The 18,619-nt window shown below is 40.1% G+C and overlaps 2 protein-coding genes across 2 annotated transcripts; both read right to left on the bottom strand.

Annotated features, from left to right (window-relative positions):
- Positions 1–920: 920 nt before the first annotated feature.
- slc30a5 (solute carrier family 30 member 5) lies at positions 921–10,238 on the bottom strand. Its single transcript, XM_038734106.1, has 16 exons — positions 9,853–10,238; positions 9,580–9,702; positions 9,371–9,437; positions 8,778–8,863; positions 8,523–8,610; positions 7,504–7,591; positions 7,307–7,383; positions 7,015–7,185; positions 6,106–6,394; positions 5,604–5,812; positions 4,761–4,918; positions 4,526–4,655; positions 2,383–2,626; positions 2,069–2,295; positions 1,381–1,509; positions 921–1,206 (listed from the first exon to the last, which is right to left on the bottom strand). The coding sequence occupies exons 1-16, from the start codon at positions 9,921–9,923 to the stop codon at positions 1,036–1,038; spliced, it is 2,328 nt and encodes a 775-aa protein (XP_038590034.1). The 5' UTR covers positions 9,924–10,238; the 3' UTR covers positions 921–1,035.
- Positions 10,239–11,168: 930 nt separating this feature from the next.
- Positions 11,169–17,884, bottom strand: LOC119915111 (annexin A1-like). Its single transcript, XM_038734696.1, has 12 exons — positions 17,635–17,884; positions 17,438–17,516; positions 17,076–17,181; positions 16,685–16,779; positions 15,246–15,359; positions 15,070–15,160; positions 14,628–14,764; positions 13,961–14,051; positions 13,281–13,376; positions 12,094–12,152; positions 11,481–11,603; positions 11,169–11,382 (listed from the first exon to the last, which is right to left on the bottom strand). Exons 2-12 carry the CDS (start codon positions 17,504–17,506, stop codon positions 11,326–11,328), a joined length of 1,038 nt encoding a protein of 345 aa, XP_038590624.1. The 5' UTR covers positions 17,507–17,516; positions 17,635–17,884; the 3' UTR covers positions 11,169–11,325.
- Between the last annotated feature and the right edge of the window lie 735 nt (positions 17,885–18,619).

Raw genomic sequence — 18,619 nt, 5'->3', positions numbered from 1 at the left:
GGGGAATATAGATTAGCATGATCTGCAAATTAATGAGATTTAGAAAGGGAAGACCGACATCTTCATGGTCAGTCTTTATCAGTACCATTACTGAATCTCAAGTAGTGACTCAAATGTCAGAACATTTCCAACATATCTCTAGTTAGGACCAAATACCTTCTGACAGTGACATAGAACAAAAGGTGGGATGTGACAGTTCCAATCCCAACTGGTTATGGTTGCGCCGGACAAAGTACAAATACATTACAGAAGCAGTCAGACACAGAAAGGATAACAACATAAAGTATGATTTCAGGAGTACTCAGTGAAGCAAACCATGACATTTAGTGTAACAATGCTGCCTTTTGGTGGCCATATGTAAAATATATTGGCCAATATTAGTTTTGGTTTTTAAACATTTAAAAAAAGGATCTCTTGAATATGTTTTTTAAGAATTGTGACAGAGATAGATGGCGGGCGACATTTTACCATTGTTAGATCAATTTGTCAATGCTTGCTGGTGGCTAAACTATGTAATCATGACAGTTTCTAAATTACCTCAAACATATCTTTGGCATTTCTGTCACAAACTGATGTCAACACAGCTGAGAAATGAAACAAATACTGTAAATCTGGGGGCATAGGGCAATAGGGTCCATTGAGGGATAGCAGAACAAAGCAAATGTGGGAATGTTATTCCCTATTGATTGTTATACAGTTACAGCTGTGAACTAGCAGTCAGTCCCAAATCTTATGATTTAGACAAATATTTAAACGTCTCTCAGTGTAGTGAGATTTTGTACAATCAAAACACACTTTCTTTGTTGTGGCAAGTGCTGCTGCAGTGAAAATGCCAAATGCAAATAATAAAGACAGTTCAACAGTGAATGTTTAGAGAAGGAAAAATTCTGCACACAAACAAAATGCAGTCGACACAAATATAAAACCAATATATTCAGATTTATTTGAACCACATACATACATAAACTGTACATTTCAATGAAAAAGAGACTGAGGGTTGAATCGGTGAAGTATCATTTGGTCCCCATTTGGTCGTTACATGATGCATGTCCCGTCTTTGAGGCATTTCATGGTCTCCATCTGCTGCGTCATTGCCAGAACTTCCTGAAATCCGGTGCTGAGTCCAGACATGTGCTGGAAGTATGCCTCCTTCTCCACCTGGACCGACAAATTATTCACCCCGGCATCTTTCAAAATGGCCGTCACCTACAAATAGAGGGGGGAACCACACAGTCACAGGCATATTAGAACTGTCAGTAACACATTCTCAAAATTTCATGACAATCTGCCCAAAGATCAAACTGTTGTCAGCTGGTATGATGAAGTTAGGCCCACAGATAGGAGTCTGCAGTGAAACATCAGTATGACTCTTAATTCTACCTGCTGTATGATCCTCTGCTCCACCACGTCTGACATGATCTGGAGGTGGATGGTCCCTGCGATCACGTTGGCTGAGTGCCTCCAGAAATGAGGGTCTCTGTACGACAGAACTCCTTCAATCTTCTCAATCTGAAAAAACAGACCGTAACCGTTTTTAAAATATCTGCTGAACATTTTACCATTGCCAGGGCAGATAATAATGCTCAAGTACCTTCTTGAATGACTTACCGTATGTTGATGTGAGTGATTTGATTGACGTAATTTAAATAGATTGTCATTTGTTTCAAGAAAATGGGAAATTTCCAGCTTATACACAAGTTTGAAACTGTCTCTTTTCACCAAGTTTCATGTCGACTTTTTTTTTTTCTGATATCCTGGAAACAAACCTCCTTGGTGGAGGTGAAAAGAACTGTTTTAAAATTTACACTGAATACCTGATCACATCGTTTGTCTCATTGACATGTTTTTAGGAAGTCATCTTCACACAACAGTTCAAAAACTGCCACCATTCATCTCATCTCGTGAAATAGAAAAAAAGAATTGCCCCAATGTCTGCCCTTCATACGTACTGTTAGTTTGTAAAACCAAAATCTATTAAAGAAACACAAAATTAAAGAAAGAAAGAAGAAAGACACAATTTTAATCCCCCCCCGCAGTAACTTTGACCTCATCACGCGGGACTCCTCACCTTTTCCAGCGCACTGTTCAGGTCCTTCTCATTTTCTGGGGGAGTTCGCAGAAGAAGAACCTCGCAGGCGTCCTTCAGCAGAGGGATAACGCTGAGGAAAATGAGCGTGGCGATGAAGAGCGAGCAAATGGGGTCGGCAATCAACCAGCCGAACTGACGGATGAGGATGGTGGAGATGATCACGCCAACGCTGCCTAATGTGTCAGCCAGGACATGGAGGAAAACACCTGGAAGAAAAGAAAATGAGGATTATATCCAGATACAATGTCCTCTCAACAAAGCTCAATTTTTAGCGCATTAAATGAAACACACACCTCTCATGTTAGCGTTCATGCCTCCGCCCCCTGAGCCGTGGGAGTGCCCGTGCCCGCCGTGTCCGTGTCCGCTGTGCCCTCCGTGAGAGTGGCCGTGACCTCCGTGGCTGTGCTCGCTGTGGGAGTGGCCATGGTGTGAGTGGCCGTGGTCGTGCGATGGGCAGCTTTTGGCGCCGTGAGAATGAGCGTGACTGAAAGCGCAGATGCCCACCAGGTTGACCAGTAATCCTCCGACAGACACGGGCTAAAGGGTAGAAAAATGGCACGCAGAATTCAGACTGACTGATGTCTAACGACTCGATCAAAGACCATTACTTACCATGACTGATGGCACATATAACTTTCCCCAATATCATCCTAAATATAAAGGATGTGTAAGAATGTTTTTATTGAGACAGCCATTAAAGTCTGATTTGAATGAGGTCTGCTGGACATCCTCCCACCTGTTTGTCATGATTGCCATCAACGTATAAGAGTAATGTTTAATTTGCTGTTTTCATCTGACATACTATGCTTTGACACATAAGGAGATTACTCTGTGTTTTGCTTGCATTCCTTTTTTGTTTGATCATGCCTCTGTATGTAATTTAAGTAATATCTTGGAGACCCGTGTGGTGTATGACACTGAATAAAAGTAGGGATGCACAGAATGTTCGGCCACCAAAATTAATTGACCAGAAATAGCGCGAAAGAAAAACTTTATCCTGTCAGTTTGTCTCTGTGTTGCAGTATGAGAATCCTACCTGAAGAGAGGCTATGAAGTAAGGGTGACCTACTACCGAACTACAGAAATAACACAGTGGTGTGGACGTAGCCTCACATTACAACACACTGTAGTTTATTCCACAGGAAAGCTATATTTGTTAAGCTATAAGATGTTCACAGTAACCAGGCAAAGGCTGCTATGGTTTAAGTCTCTAACACAGATAGAGTGGAATTTGTTGCCCATGTTTCCTTGCAATAAAATTGTCATTTCATGATACTTTATCATCTGTTCATTTAATTTTAATACTTAATACATTGTTCTTAGGACCAATTAAATAAATATACAGTATACTGCACAATGCTACATGATAAATAAAAGACTTCAAATAGACCCAGTGATCGATATCAGCCAATACTGCTTTCAGCAATCGCTGATCAGCCCAAGAAATCCTGATCGGAGAACCTCTACTATGAAGTACGTAATACGAGAACCACATACAACATTATTTATCAAATTGCGTCAGACTTTGCGCGAGGATACACATGTGACAACGTCTTGTTTTCAAAATAAGGTGTCTGTATAGACAAGATTAATTGGATTATATTCACAGAAAGTATAAAACATATTATATTTGTCCATTAAAAGTAAATGGACACCAATTTACTTTATCGGACCCTTTCAGGCCTTGGGCCCACCCCCATACTCTCTCCAAATCCTGTGGGAAACACTGAGTAAAAAGCACATTCTGAAAAATATTGGCAAAATAAATGTAAAATGTAAAAAACCTTCGGCATTTGGGAATGTTTTTTATTATATTCAGTTTCGGCCAAGAACTTTCATTTCGGTGCATCCCTAAATAAAAGTGTTCATTCTTAAAGGGCTTCACTTCAGTGATTAATTTTGGCACATCCATTAAACTGGGGGACTTGTGTTAGAGAGAGATTATTAAAAGAACGGTCAGAATGTGGCAGAGGCCGAGATTTAGCTGACTTTTAGTTTCTCTCATGTTGATCATACGTTTCCCCATTATGTAATTAGATAAGTGTCTTTTCATTAGACCCTCCCTGTCTGGTAAATGCCCATGTCTTTCAAACTCCACAGCCCCAGTTTGTAACACAAGCTTTCTAATATACATTTGCAGTCTTTAAGTCAAGATAACCCTAATGACATTACCGCCTTCAGCATTCTTCAACTGTTTTGACAGGCTGACTTGTACTTTCACGTTGAAAATATAATAAAATATAATACTTAAATTAAATAATACTTGAAGAGCACGATGTGCGGTTGTTTTAAGCAGGAAAAAATAAATACCTAGGGAGGACTGTGTATTGGCAGACATGATGTCAAAGGAAAAATATCAGGACATACCAAATAAATGTTACCAAAGTACATAATAGTCACAAGCCTTTACATGAGTTGTAGATGCAGCTTACTCACAGTCAGCATGTCTGTGTTTATATTAGGAGGATCCAACACACGGGTGACTGACTCAACAAAGACAAAGAAAGCGATGACCATCAGGAACAGCCCATTGATGAATCCAGAAAGTATTTCAACACGACCATACCTGGGAGGGAAAATGTTTTTTCAACATCCAGCTGAAGTTCAAGTGCTTTCAATTATTCAAATATCTCCTGCCAAAGCCTTTGCACATGTTCTTTATTGACCTTACCCATAGGAGAATATCCTAGTAGCTTTCCAGCGGGTCATAAGGGCAGCAAACAAGCCGAGGACTAAAGCCGAGCAGTCAAACAGCATGTGGAAGCCATCAGAGATCAATCCCAGACTGTTGGTCCAAACGCCGTAAAACAGCTCCACAAAGGTGAAAGCCTGAAATGTGCAGAGCAACATAGCTTACATGAACTCAAAATAACAACAGAGTATTTGAAGTCAAACCCACCTCTACAGTCAAGTCATAAATATCGTCTGAAAACAAAGTTGAAATTTAATTTACAACTTGAAAATATCTAACTGAAAATATCTAAGTTGAACTTCCCCAATTATATTTTTGATGCCCAAAATGCTTTATTTTATTTTATTTATTATTTTTCGTCAGAAACAGACAAATTTAAATATGTGGAGTTATATAATTTGCAACTTGTGTGTAAATGTAAAGTCCTGTTCAGGTCATTAACCCCCCTGAATTCCTAGAAACAGTAGCAAGGACATCTCCTTAGTGGAAGTTTCTTTTTCCAACACAACTGTCAAGATGTTGTAGGAGAGCAGGAGCAGTTTGTGGGGGATATCCCCACAATAGCTGTCTTATTTGGATTATCAATCCTTTTTTTATCCTTAATTTACCCTATGTAATAATATATCTTTCTATTTTTCTTTATTTTTCTTTTATTACAAAAGCTTTTATTTTGAAATCAGAAATTTTAACCCTTTAATTTTACCTGGCAGAACAATAATGTTTTTTGCAGTGCTGCCAATTTTTAAGAGTTTCAGTAAATGGCCCCCCAGATGATATCCTTGATCTTTCACCTGACTGTTCTCTTCCTGACACCGTACGTACCAGGTTGAGACACAGGAAGTAGAAGATTTGTCTGGAGTCATATTCCTCCAGGATCTGTTTCAGGGAATCTTTGATGAACCGCGGGAGGGACTGTGATGTATGCTGCAGGGCATCTCCCATGAAGTTGTACAGGGGAGTCCCTTCGGGTGAGTAACCCACCAAGGTGCCCTTCTGACCTTTCTTTGATGGAGACGAGAGAATACTGGAAGCTGCAGGGACATATGAGGGAGGAGAATTAATAAAATAATAAAAGTATAAAAAAGTAGATCCACCTTTTATTTGAAGATATGGAACAGAAAGCTGCAGTTAAATGTTTTTCTCAGAGAATGGGGAAATGTACATAAACATCCATAAACGCTATGCCAGTGCTGGGCAACACTTACAGTATGTACGCAAAACAAGGAAAATGCCTGCACAGTACTTTTCAAATGATGACTTATAACCCCAACTCAGTTCTATCATTAGAAAGCTTATCCTGCTGATGCCCACAGCTGTCACTTACACATGATGAAGAAGATGGCGCTGACTACCACTCCTCCAGAGAGCACGTGCTCCGTGCTGACCTGCTGTGGCGGTTTGCTCATGGAGCGCAGCTGGTCGGTCAGCGGGTGAGTCCAGAAGTTGGCCAGCAGCACGGCGCTGAAGAAAAGGGCGATGGTGCCGTAGCGGGCGCACCTCGGCATCTCCATCTTTGTGTTGCAGATGGCCTCGACGTAAAACTCCAGGATCATTACAGAGAAGATTATCATCCCGAACGGCAGGATGAGGGCCGACCATGATTCTACTTTACTCTGGTGTAGAGACAGATGGAAAAAAATAGTGAGATACATAATCTGAGCATAAACAGATATAGTTTCAATTCAAATTCACAGTATCGAGACACGGAGCTCAAGAAGTACCTATTTATGCATCTTGTTTATACGATCATTTATATAGCACAGTCCAAATTATTTAAGAAATCTTACTATGTTTGAACAAGGATCACAGGATAGTTTTATGTGGTCTATCTCACAGACCAAAGCTGGCCAAGGAGAATTTTAAACCAGAAGATGGAATTACAGGAAAGATGAGGTCACTAAAAACATTAGATATCATCCTCTGGGGGTCATAAATCACAACAGACCGTGTTGGACAGACCAACAGAGTGACTAGCCGCGGCATCCTAACAGGGAAAACATTTGATTGAAAAGACTGAGGAAAGAGCAACTCTTGTTAGGTTATTTTGTTAGGTAGAAAATAAGCTTTCCGTGGCTAATTTTAACTCTCTAATGAATGAAAACAGTTCACTATGTCTGTGGTTTCTAACTTACTTCAGATCTTTGTGAGCTTCATGATACCACACAATTCTTCAAAAGGACAAAACGGGCTACATGCATGCAAGAGTTCTAATTTTTTCACATAGTGCACTTACGTCTGTGGTTGCTGACAGCACTATGACCCAGGGCAGCAGTACCACTGCAGAAACCAGGTTGTCAAGGGCATAGAGGCGTTTGGCACCACCAATTTCCACTGACAGTTTCCTGGAGGCCGTGTGGAAGCCCACCTTCAGGCACAGGGAGACCACCAGCAGCACAACACCACCCTGACAGGAAGGACGGGAAGACACGGAGGAAATTAATGTGGAAAACAAAGGCAATAATTTACTATGCTTGTGGAATCGTCACTAAACATCAAATTTCATGCGTGACACAGGCGTTGCTTACTTTGTGATCTGCAACCCCTAAAAATGCAATGGCCGTGTAGAGGAAATGAGTGAGCGCGCTGTCATGATGTCCCTCAGCTGGTTAGAAGCCGAGTCAAGGCAGACACAATCCAAACAGAGAAATATGATGATGAACAACAAAAACACGGATCACATCAATGACAGGGACTACTGTCCTTCATAAGGTGTAAAAGATACGGTGCTCTGCCATCTTTGCCATGAGATCATCGTTGTCAAAGAGGAGGAGGCAGATCACAGCGATGATGAAGAAAGCAGCGCCTCTGGTCTGAGAAAAGCCACAGACAAACAAACAGGTATGCTTTTAACATACTTTTACCACAGTGATTTATTTTTTGGAGGCAGCACACACAGTCCAAGTCCAAAATGCAGATTAAGCCATGTCACCTCGTCTGTCTTGTTATAATTTCAGTTATATTCTTTGCAACATTAGGAGACTCGTCTTCCTCTCAAAGCGTTACAGCCACAAGGTCAAACCAAACAGCAACAAAATGCTCTCTGGCATTATTACTTACGTTCTACTTGATAGAGAATTAATGGATATGGGACACAGCAACATTGCGTGTTTACAACAGAGAGTTTGGGTAACATATTCACACAGATTGCTTTTGTATTCCAACATACTTTAGCAGTTAGACGTTTTTAAGCAATGACATTGTTTTGCCAGATTTCATCAAATAACTTGATGAGTACAATGTTACAACTGGTAGGAATGATGGCCAAAATAATATATATAAAAGACATATTTTGTATGTAATTGGTATTATTATTTTTTGCTGAAGTGAGCGAATGGTCGTCTGCATAAAGTTGGTGGATTTAATTTGATCAGAAAGCTATTAGTTAAATTTGTTACAACAAATTCTATAGGCAACTGTTAATAATAGTGTCATAATAATAAATGAAAACAGACACTGATGGTGACAAATGTAATCTTTGGGGATGAAACAGATGAAATGTTATTGAGGACATACTGGAGTGAGTTGCAACCAACAGTTCCAAACATCAGCAAATGACACCAAAAATCGGTTTTTAATGGGTTCTGTGGTAAAGTGGTCCTTTAAATGAAACCACGACAGAGCTGACACTACAATACATTGATGAATAAATGTAGTGTAAAATATATGTGACATTCTTAAATATAAATAAATAAATGCTAGTTTCTGATTCCAAACCAGTTGTGTTCATTTGTGGGCTCCTACCTTGGACGGCCCCCCTCCTGAACTTGTGAACAGGACACTGAGGAGAGCAATGATCACCACATCACTGTGCTCAAAAAGCAACAATGTTCTGTAAAAGACAGGATCAATTTTAATCACCCCCTAAACACGTGCGGAGTCCACACAAAGACATCAACACACACAGTTAAATACAAACAAATATGCTCACCTATACGCAGGGCTTTTGCCATTAACTGCTATGAAACACACTAACAAACATTTATGGTGACAGTTTACCTTAGAGGACCACAGAGAGTTAATCCGAAGAAGCCCAGGAGGGATATGACACAGCTGAAAACAGCGTGCTTTAATAACTTTATCCACTACAAAGAAAACAGATTTAAAAAGAAAACAGATTCATCATTATGGCGAGCTGACACAGTGGCATTGATACAGTGTCTTTCATGAAAAAGTCTTTTAGGTTTTTAAAGCTCAACCTTAAATATTCTTAAAACACTGCAGACAACAGAGCCGCATCCGCAGGTAGATAAAAGACATTTACAGTATGTGTCCCTACTGCAGAAATAGCAGATGAACTTATGAGGGGAAATCTTTTGTTTATTCACTAGTCCTTTTTGGTTCACCATCTTTGTAATGTAAACATTTTACACAGCCACAATCCTTTATATTTGTCTTTATAATTTTACTATATAAGCTACTATATATACACTATATTTATGTTTACTCTTTATCAATCTACCTTTGACAAGTGTACAATTGTGACAAAAGAATTTCCCATTGGGGATCAATAAAGTATTTCTGATTCTGATTTTCATAAATGAAACAACAGCTGGATCATACACAAATGGAAAAATAACAATCCAACAAACCTGTCTTTTTGAGATGATTTTGCCTGAGGAGAAAGGCTTTTGAAAGAAAAGCAGAATAACAGCAGTCCTGAGAAAAGAGAAGGATCACTGTCAGCATGTTGTCAGCGGCCATAAATCCAAAAATCCAAAGTAATTATAATTAAACCAAGTGTAATATTATTATAAAATGGATTAAATGACACCTAAGCAAGTAATAAGCAAGTACTTACCCTAATTTCAGTATAAAGATAAACTGGACAATGTGAACAACTTTTAGGATATCATAAGATTCAAAGATCCCAAGAGCCTTGAGGACCTTCGTGACAACCAGCAAAACTATATATCTGGTTAACCTGAAGAGGAAAAAGGACAAAGAAACATATGTTTGTACTGGAAGTGGGAGATACAGAAAAAACCCCACAACCGTTCTATAAAAGGTTTTGCACTATTTATTTTGCACTGACACTAAATATGTGGTGAAACAATCAGCTTAAAACACATACCTAGAATTGGGCACTTCGACCATTCCCAGTTTCCCCCCTGAGAGTACGTTGCTGCTGTATTTCTCTTCCATTTTAAAGCACCTAAACTCGACCAGCTGAAGTCCAGTTGCAGTCTTTATGTCCCCAATATCTTAACATACCTCTTAGCTAGCCTGTTAGCGAGCTAGCCATCTGGCATGTCAGTTAAGTTAGATTATATCCAGTCCCCCGCAGCGACACGTCCTCTGTGTGCTGAGTACGTCAAACAAATACACGTGGTCTCATTGTTTGAGCAATATAATGTGCCGTTTTTAGGCTGAGTTGACCACAATAACAGCTACAGTCCGTAATGAAAGGAAAAACATCCAAGCTGCCCAACAAGCCCCAGCACTTCCGGACACGGTAAGCGGTCCACGTCACGTGCGTGTGTGTGTGTTCGCGAGCGTTGCTCCTGCGCAGTTCAGGGTTCTGCGCAGATGATGACGATGAATGTAAGTAGCTATGTGCATTCAGGTGAATTATGTTCTAAAGTTCTTGTTGTGTGTGTGCACAATCTTAAGAAAGCCGGCCCACGTTCAGGCTCAATCCCTTCCCATTAGCTTCCAAAGCTCAATGTAGGAAAAAGAGATGACATGGAATGACACCAGGGGCGTTTCCAGGCTCTTGAAACATTGGGGGCTTAGCCCAGCCTAGAAATCTTTCATTTTTTCACCTGTTTTCACCCCCCACCCCTCATCCCACCGGCTGCCGCCACCTATCCAAAGTACGTAAGCAATAGTCTCTCTCTCTCTCCTCTCATGCTTCTGCCTTAGTTTCTCATAATCTTTTCTGAAAAGATCTAATCAAATTGACTAAATCTTTCATAATTTTGACTTACAATATATGAAATTGCATACCATTTCATGGTTGTGACTTAAATTACTTAAAAGTCCAGACTTTGGCAGACAGATGGAAATGGGTTTGCAAAGTATCTACTACTGTACTGGCCAAAACCTCATGCTGAGCAAAAATAAAAGAGCACATTTTATTTGGTAACATTGGTAACATTAAACAACTACAGCTCCCACAAGGCTTTTACAGTGGCTCTGTGTCAAAGACTCATGGGATATGTTGTAGCATATATTTCAGATTTAATCTTTGAGATTATCTATCCAAACCTTTCTAGCTCCTTGTTTCCTGCTCCATCTTCCTCCCCATGCACATAATTTTCTTATAATAATTATCCATGTTGTGAATTAGAACTCAATATACAAGTAGACAGACCTGCAGGTGGATTCATTGTAAAAAAGAAAAACAATACATGAAAGCAAAACAAGAAATACCAAACAACAAAAAGAAAGGGTTTGAGATGTTTTTTATTGTTGGTGGGATAACATCAACTCAATAAGACAGATTGGTCACATTATTCATAATCATTTTGAAAGATGTGAGGTTTCAGTGGCATCCAGTGGACAAGCTGGCCTTGTTTTCCAGTAAAGTGGTTACAGCAGAATTTCAGTTAGATCCACACAGTCCAAGCAGGACATGCTGAAAGTCTCCTCTAGTCTCTTTCTGTGAAACAGAGACAAAGATGTGGTCAGCTGAGATAGTTTCAGTCACTTGTGTCTGTACTGAATGAGTGACACTTTGAATACTTAATGTCATTTTACCACTATGTGCTCCTGTAGGCTAATGTTGAACATGGCCTTGTATTCATCGATGATCTTCTTCAGGTCGACCTCAGAGCGGCTCACCAGCACCCTGATCAGTGCGTTCTCGTTTGTGCCGAGGCCCTGCGAGAACGGAGCAGAGCCTCCATTACTGAAGAGGTAGAAAGCATGAGTGTATGCAAATCGCCTCACTCTGCGGGTTTTTACACATTGTTTAGTTACATTTTCTCATTCATTATTTGTATGATAGCGGGTAAAGTTATGTAGCATTCCTTCACACTACATCTGTGTTGGTTGCATAACCAGTCACTGCAGTTAAGCAGTGTTTTCCAGAGGCTGACAATATTTATGGTGCTTCAAAGACATTTCCAGAGAATCGGCGGCAAAACAGGGATTCATTTACATGAAAACCTTTGATTATTAATGTCAGCTTTCACATTACCATTTGCATGTGAATGTAACGTATTATGGCAGACTTGATAGCGTTGACGTGTTTTTTCAAGTTCTAAGTAAAACTGACCTTGTAAACTTCACTCAGCAGAGGATGTGTGTGGGAAAAGTCTCACACACACTTGTTACATATGGTGAGAGGGAAGGAGATATTCATACACACCTTCATAGCGTGATGGAGCGTCTCAGCAAAGAAGGCTGGTGTGTTCCAGGCACATTTCACTGAAGACACAAAAAAACATCATCAGTGAAAATATGCACCGACTAGATGTTGCTGTGTCTTACAGTTCACAATGTCTCTTCATTCACGTCTGTGTTATAGTTCATCTTATGAAGTTTCATGTTCAGGATTCAGTAGTCCAAACAAGGTTTTAGACTCTCCCTGATCTCATGGTGTGTGAGGTCATGATGCCCTTGTGCCACACACTGGAAGACTTGGATGTGCAGATAGTATCACTGGGATCAGGTCTATCCAGGGCTCAAATCTGTTGTTTTTATGCACTTCTCTTCACTTGCACTTGTATTTTTGTATTTTTTTGCTGTTCCAACTCACATCACAGCTGAGCAGAGGGTGGTGCGGACACAGTCAAGCGGCGTCTTCACAGTAAGTTGCTAACTAGTTTGTGAAATACCTTACATTTATTGTAACCATTAAACATGTTAAAGATTATTTAAGTTAAATATTTGTATTTGTTTGAGAAAGCTTCCTTCTGATTACCTTTGCATTGTTATGTCGGTGCAAAATCAGAGCCTAGAAAAGGTCTATTTTCATTACAGCTAAAAATGGCCCCATCGGCCACCATATCAGTAATACTTGATTTTTTACCCCTTTTAAATTGGTATTGGTATCAAAAATCCCATATCAGTCGGGATCTATGCCAGAGTAACACCGCTTGACAATGACAAAAATAAGCTCTTTGAGTCCATGACAACTTGTTTTTAAACCTTAAGTATAATATTGAATATCCATTACCCAATGTGCAACAATCAATGTTAAAGTTAAGAGAAAAACATCTTTAATTATTATTTATCAAGAGATTGTACTGAGCTCAGCTGCTGCTTCAAGGCTATGTGAGTGTGGTTTGATCAGATTTGATTTTCAGTGGTTTAGCAACATACGCAAACAACAAAAATCACATATTAAATAACCAAAACAGTTGTAACTGTGGCAGAACATTATGTTTATGTGTTAGGACACCACTGCTCACAGTAAGAAGCCTATTGAGAAAATGGATTTCTAGGCCTTTAAAATTTGTTTGGCATACTGCAAAACTCAAGTGACCTTTTTATTCATGAAAAGTGAAACCAGATCTGATCAAACCAGGAAAGAAATAACAAAATCCCCCTTACCAAGGTCAAGGAGGCATTTTTCAATGTCTCCCTTCAGCTTCATGTCCAGGGCTTTTGGTAATGTGACATCACTGACGGAGGCATATTGCTGGAATGCTAGCAGGTAAACAGATAAACAGGGATTTATAGGTTAATGGGCTTCTTGTCAGACAAAACGCTTTCCAAAACGTTATTGTACTCAAAAGGTATGAGATCAGCCCATTTACCTAAACATTTTTGGGATTTAGAAAACACTCTTTAGCCGGTTTAAAAGGATCTTTAGATATGAACTTCCAGAATTAATATCCTGTAAGCAACTAAATACACATTGAGCTAAAGTTAAAATTTAATTAAAACAGGAGCACATCATATGATGCTTAAACTGGATCTTGTTTTAGATGTTGTTGCTTTATTCACCTCGCCTTGATGAAAGAGTGTGCTATGTGTGCTTAAACACTTGATGCATACACCTAAAGAAATATTACCAGAACAGGGTGCAACTGTTTTTCATTTTCACAATTCATCCATGGATGATGAAGAAATCATTTAACAAAAAATATATTTAAATAATCTGGCCCACATTTCTCAGTATTGTTCCAACACAAGATTGTGGTTCCACCTGTTATTCCAGGTGTGTGGGTTCACTTTGAAATAAAAGTTTTTGCTGTTTCAGCCTCTGATGAGACATTTCATGCACTCACTTTTAGAGAGCTGCAGGTTGTTCCGTGTGGTCAGGATGTCGATGTAGGTAGAAACATTGACATGTTTGGTCTCACCTGCTTCAAACAGAATCTAAAAGGTACAAAACAGTAACAATCCATTACCAGTTAATGTTGTTCTCTTCTTTAAATTTTTACATTAAAGAAAACATCTGGTGAAATTCTATATTTTTCGTATTGTCAACAATTGATCTTACTAACTTAGTCATTTTGTATTTAAAGCGTGATCTTACTCCTCTGTGCCACAGAGCTCCATTGTTGTCCAAAAACTATTAAAAACACATCAGTGAGCCACACAGTTGCACCGACTGATATGATCCTATATTACCATCCACCACACACTGTAGTTTAACTTGAGTCAGTCCCACATACAGTAAATGGTCATGCTGCTGGAAATACTCTCTAGGGCAGCAAATAAGTATAATCCGCCACCGAAGGTCCCAAATTAAAAGTTACAGTAACTGTCTGTTTAAGAAATTACGTTTCTTCTTCGTTTTTTGCAAATAAATTATGAATCATAGGGTTCCCTAAGTAGGGAAATCACAAAGTAGTGTTGGCTTAGTTTTCTTTAATGAGTTTTGTTGACAGTAAGAACAATTGTTGAATAGCGGCAGACTTATCCTTTAAAAGTTGATTTTCCTGATTTTACCTTTGCGTCCTTTTCTGCCAGAGCCATGTCGACTACAGTGCTCTCATCCTTGCTAGCTTTCAACATGGCCAGGAGGGCCATGGTAAAGTCACCACTGGTGTCACTCTTAATAACATCCTCCAGCTCTGCTTTGTAATCTAAGGGACAAAGAGCATTTTAGCTCCAAGATAACAGACTTTGCAGTAACATAATGGAACAAAGCATAACCGCTGTGGTTAAAGCTGCTGTTTAGAGAATTAAATCCTCACGACTGGGTGATTCCAGTGCTGTGCGGTCTCAGCATAGAGTGCTTCTGCTGCTGCGTGCACTGGAGGCACTAAAATGACACTCTTTAGTGTCTCTGGTGCGTATGATGTTAGGTAAAATGTGAAAACCTTTCAGGAAAATTCCATTGAATGTACACCAACAAGTAACAGAGTGGCTGCACTGAATCAGGCCTCACCTTCTTTGAAGACCCTCTTGATCTCTTGAATCTGTTGGTTTGATCTTGTTGCCAGAATCTCAATGAGGACATCTTCATCTGAGCCCAGACCCTGTTGGAACAGAGCAAATGCTAGGAGTGACAAAATCTAAAACAGTCCTCCTCTGGTATTTAGTACAAACACTGCTGATATTTACCTTCATAGCTTTCCTGAGCAGGTAGGCATCAAAGTGGGCGGGTGTCATGAGCAGAGCCAGACAGGCGTCCTCTAAATGTGACTTGAGAGCCGACTTCAGAGCTAATTCCAGCTTCTGCAAGACACAGGGAGCAGTCACACAAAGGCATGAGGGTACTACTGTTCATTTCGATCATGGCATTTCAAAACTAAGACTGCTGCTGAAAATTAAAGCGTGTGGTTGTTCTGGGGTGTTGTGATGATCATAACATCTGCCACAGTGACTTTTTTCACACTAGGCCTGCCAATTCTACACATATTGGCTCTAAAGCAAGACTGTATAACTTGTGCTGAACAACTACCACTGTGGACACTAGTAGTAATTATAGGATAATGACACATTATTTTTCCCTTGACTTCCCAAGATTCCCTTAGTCTGTCTACATTGGGATCTGACTTGTGGTTGTCTCTAAGCTAATCTAACAAAAAACAGTAAGCCATCATATTAATGTCTCATTAAATATATAGATTGTAGCAGCAGAACCAAAAGAAAAGTCTGTCATTTTGAGGCACTTCCCCGCCCTGCCCCGCCCGCCCCGCCCCCGCCTGGGCCAATAACCACGTGTTATGCGCCAGTCGATCAAGGCACATACCAATCGATTTTCAATTGCAGTTCTTTGTCTCTATTTTAATACTATGTAGTTTATCGACCCAATTGTCCTGTGGCCCACCTGGAAAACTCCCACGTGGTCAGTCCGTCCTTGCAAACTATACACCATGATACTGTTCATACCAGACCAAGCAAGGCTATAGCAGCAAACCCCCAAAATGTATTGATATAGGGGGTCTACTTGTGAATTCAACTAATCAAACACTCCTTGGATGATGAAGATATTGTTTAACTAGTTAACATAAATTAATTAATTAAACAAAATCAGGCCCACTTGTTTTTGTTCCTACACTGATGGGTGTGCTTCACCTGTTACCTGCAAGAGTGCGGTTCCACCTGTTTGTCCAGGTGTGTGTGTTCACTTTGAAATAAAAGGTTTAGGCTGTTTCTGTCTCTGATGAGTCAAACCTAACAGCGGAAGCATTCAGACATTTCAAACAGAGAACAGAGATGAAGTCAGTGAAGTTTGCAAACTATCCACTACTATATCCAACGAAGGTTAAAATCATTGATTTTAACCTTCGTTGGATAACTATGACCTGGATGACTGAGAATCTTCATAGACATCCACTACTATAGTGGCTGTACCTGAGCAAGGTTGTAGCAGCACCCCCCCCCCCCCCCCCCCCCCACACACACACACACACACACACAAGTTTATTGAGTAAGGGTGTTTTTTAATTACCTGTCAATTCAACTATACAGGTTTGCTTCATTTTGCTTTTTTGGCTTGTTGCTCATTTATTATTGACCACACTTGCCTCTGTCTTCATGAGAAATTAAATACTCACCTTCCCAGCGGTAGCTTCAAAAACTGCTTTGATCATCTGTCTCTGCTCGTTGCTTCTCTTCACCAGGATTGCAATGATCGCAGCCTCGTCCACTCCTGTGAAGACAAGATATACTTTACTTTCTTTAAAGCACTTAAAGCGCAGCTGCTAGGTCAGGAAGGGGGAGTCTAGAAAGAAGATTTGTCTTTGTCCAAAGTACTAAAATTATTTTTTTTTAAAACAGAAGAGCATCCTCAGTTGCATCCAAAATATCTTTTAATTAGGTTTTTCCTGTCATTCATAGATGAAACATTAACCATGTTTTAACCGTTCTTCAACTTTAACATTTAAGAACAGCCCAACCTTGCAAGCATTAAGTCATTTTTAAGATAACACGAGTGCGCACACACACCTTTAGTTTCAATGGCACTCTTAAGAACGGCAGCATCGTTGCTGGCACTGAAGTTCGGATACGGGACGACTGTTCCATAATACTTCGGTTTCGGCTTATCCTTCACCTAGAACAACAGCCAGAAGTAGAAATGTTTCACTAATGTCAGCTGCTAAAATCACTAGGCATCCCAAGCTACAGATCATTTTCAGTTTAAAAGATGGTTTTTGATTCATTGCAGTTACATCACAGGGCAGAGTGACAGGAGAGATGGAGGAGAGGACAATAAGGTGACAAGAAGCAGAGCTGCAGACAGCTGTCAGGAAGTCATTTTACAACAAGTGTATTATTCTCAAGACTAGTAGTTCCCAGGTGATACTCACTGTGACAGTGTTATCTTTGGGGTCTTTGTCATTGATGACATGTTTGAAGATGTTCTTGAAGAAGGCCATGTTTACTTGGCTGGAAAGTTCAAACCACAAACATTAACACTTTGCTGTAGAAAGGCAGAAGAACTTAAGAATTTAAGGGAAATTATAATTATTAAAACAAAACTAAAATTTTAAAACAAAAACCTCACCTTTGCTGTTAGAGATGGTCACAGATTTACAGATCTCAGGTGTTGCAGTATTTAACTCAGTCTGCAGTGTCTCCACCCAACTCTGTCCAGATGATTTTCAGGCAGGATTAGTTTCACCTGCAGAGGATCAGCCAATCACCTGCCACCTCTCAAAGACAACATTACTACAAGGTGACAGTCAGAGGTTTGGGCACGTCTGACTGGTTGGGCGACTCTTCTGTGTGAAGGAATTTTCCTTTAGAGGACCTTGTCGGTAAAAGGTCTGTACAGGTCATACATGTCATGTTTAGGTCACTCACAGACATAGAAGCTGAATGACCTCTTTGTCTCTCAGGAAATATTTATGCTGCTGATTTCCTCCATGCATCAGGGGTGTGTCTAGGGGGGTGGCATTGGGTGGCACGTGCCACCTGTGAAATCTGATAGGCCACACCATTTTCCCAAACTATGATTGGCTATTTGTGCCAGTACAGTCAAAGGTGTAACCTTAGTTCAAACCATTCCTCTCAAGTGTCTTACAACCAAGGGGGTAAGCCACAGTTTGAGAAGTGAAGCCGACAAAGGCCTGGATGGAAGGTTCCATGTAGACTTAAAAATGACCTCAAAACCCTGTGACATCATGTCACACATGAGAGATGTAACCGTATTAGTTAGATTATAAGCTCTCTGTGAATCTAAAAAAACTATTCGCCTATCAGTGATGCTGCGTTGGTGTTTGGCAGGTGAGCCTTGTAGGTGGGCTGATTAAACAGTCATGATCCGAGTCGGACAAACACACCGCGCTAGTCCCCCGTGGGACTGTTTTCTCGATCCCGCTCTTCGTTTATTGACTCCATCTTATTAGCACAAGCTAAATCCCAGGAAACACAGTATATTTTTTAACTGCCCGCTCCTGACCCATTTCCCAATGCAGCCCTCTACTCTGAGCCAAGAGACTTTTTGTCACTTCTATGTTAAAAAAGTGCAACGTGTACCCGCGCAGAAT

This window comes from Micropterus salmoides, unplaced genomic scaffold (assembly GCF_014851395.1).
Source record: "Micropterus salmoides isolate LMB-PRFRI ecotype aquatic unplaced genomic scaffold, ASM1485139v1 Ms_hic_scaffold_20, whole genome shotgun sequence".
NCBI classification, from domain to species: domain Eukaryota; kingdom Metazoa; phylum Chordata; class Actinopteri; order Centrarchiformes; family Centrarchidae; genus Micropterus; species Micropterus salmoides.
Note: the sequence above shows the minus strand (reverse complement) of the source record. Positions and strands in the feature narration are given on the sequence as shown.

Coding starts and splice junctions, on each gene's coding strand:
- slc30a5 (XM_038734106.1), bottom strand. CDS start 9,923: ATGGAAGAGAAATACAGCAGCAACGTACTCTCAGGGGGGAAACTGGGA. Junction 8,864..9,370: donor AAATCATCTCAAAAAGACAG/GTTTGTTGGATT, acceptor TTTTCTTTGTAG/TGGATAAAGTTATTAAAGCA. Junction 8,611..8,777: donor ACTCTCTGTGGTCCTCTAAG/GTAAACTGTCAC, acceptor TGTCTTTTACAG/AACATTGTTGCTTTTTGAGC.
- LOC119915111 (XM_038734696.1), bottom strand. CDS start 17,506: ATGGCCTTCTTCAAGAACATCTTCAAACATGTCATCAATGACAAAGAC. Junction 15,360..16,684: donor TTGAAGCTACCGCTGGGAAG/GTGAGTATTTAA, acceptor TGTGTCTTGCAG/AAGCTGGAATTAGCTCTGAA. Junction 13,377..13,960: donor CAACCTGCAGCTCTCTAAAA/GTGAGTGCATGA, acceptor TTTACCTGCTAG/CATTCCAGCAATATGCCTCC.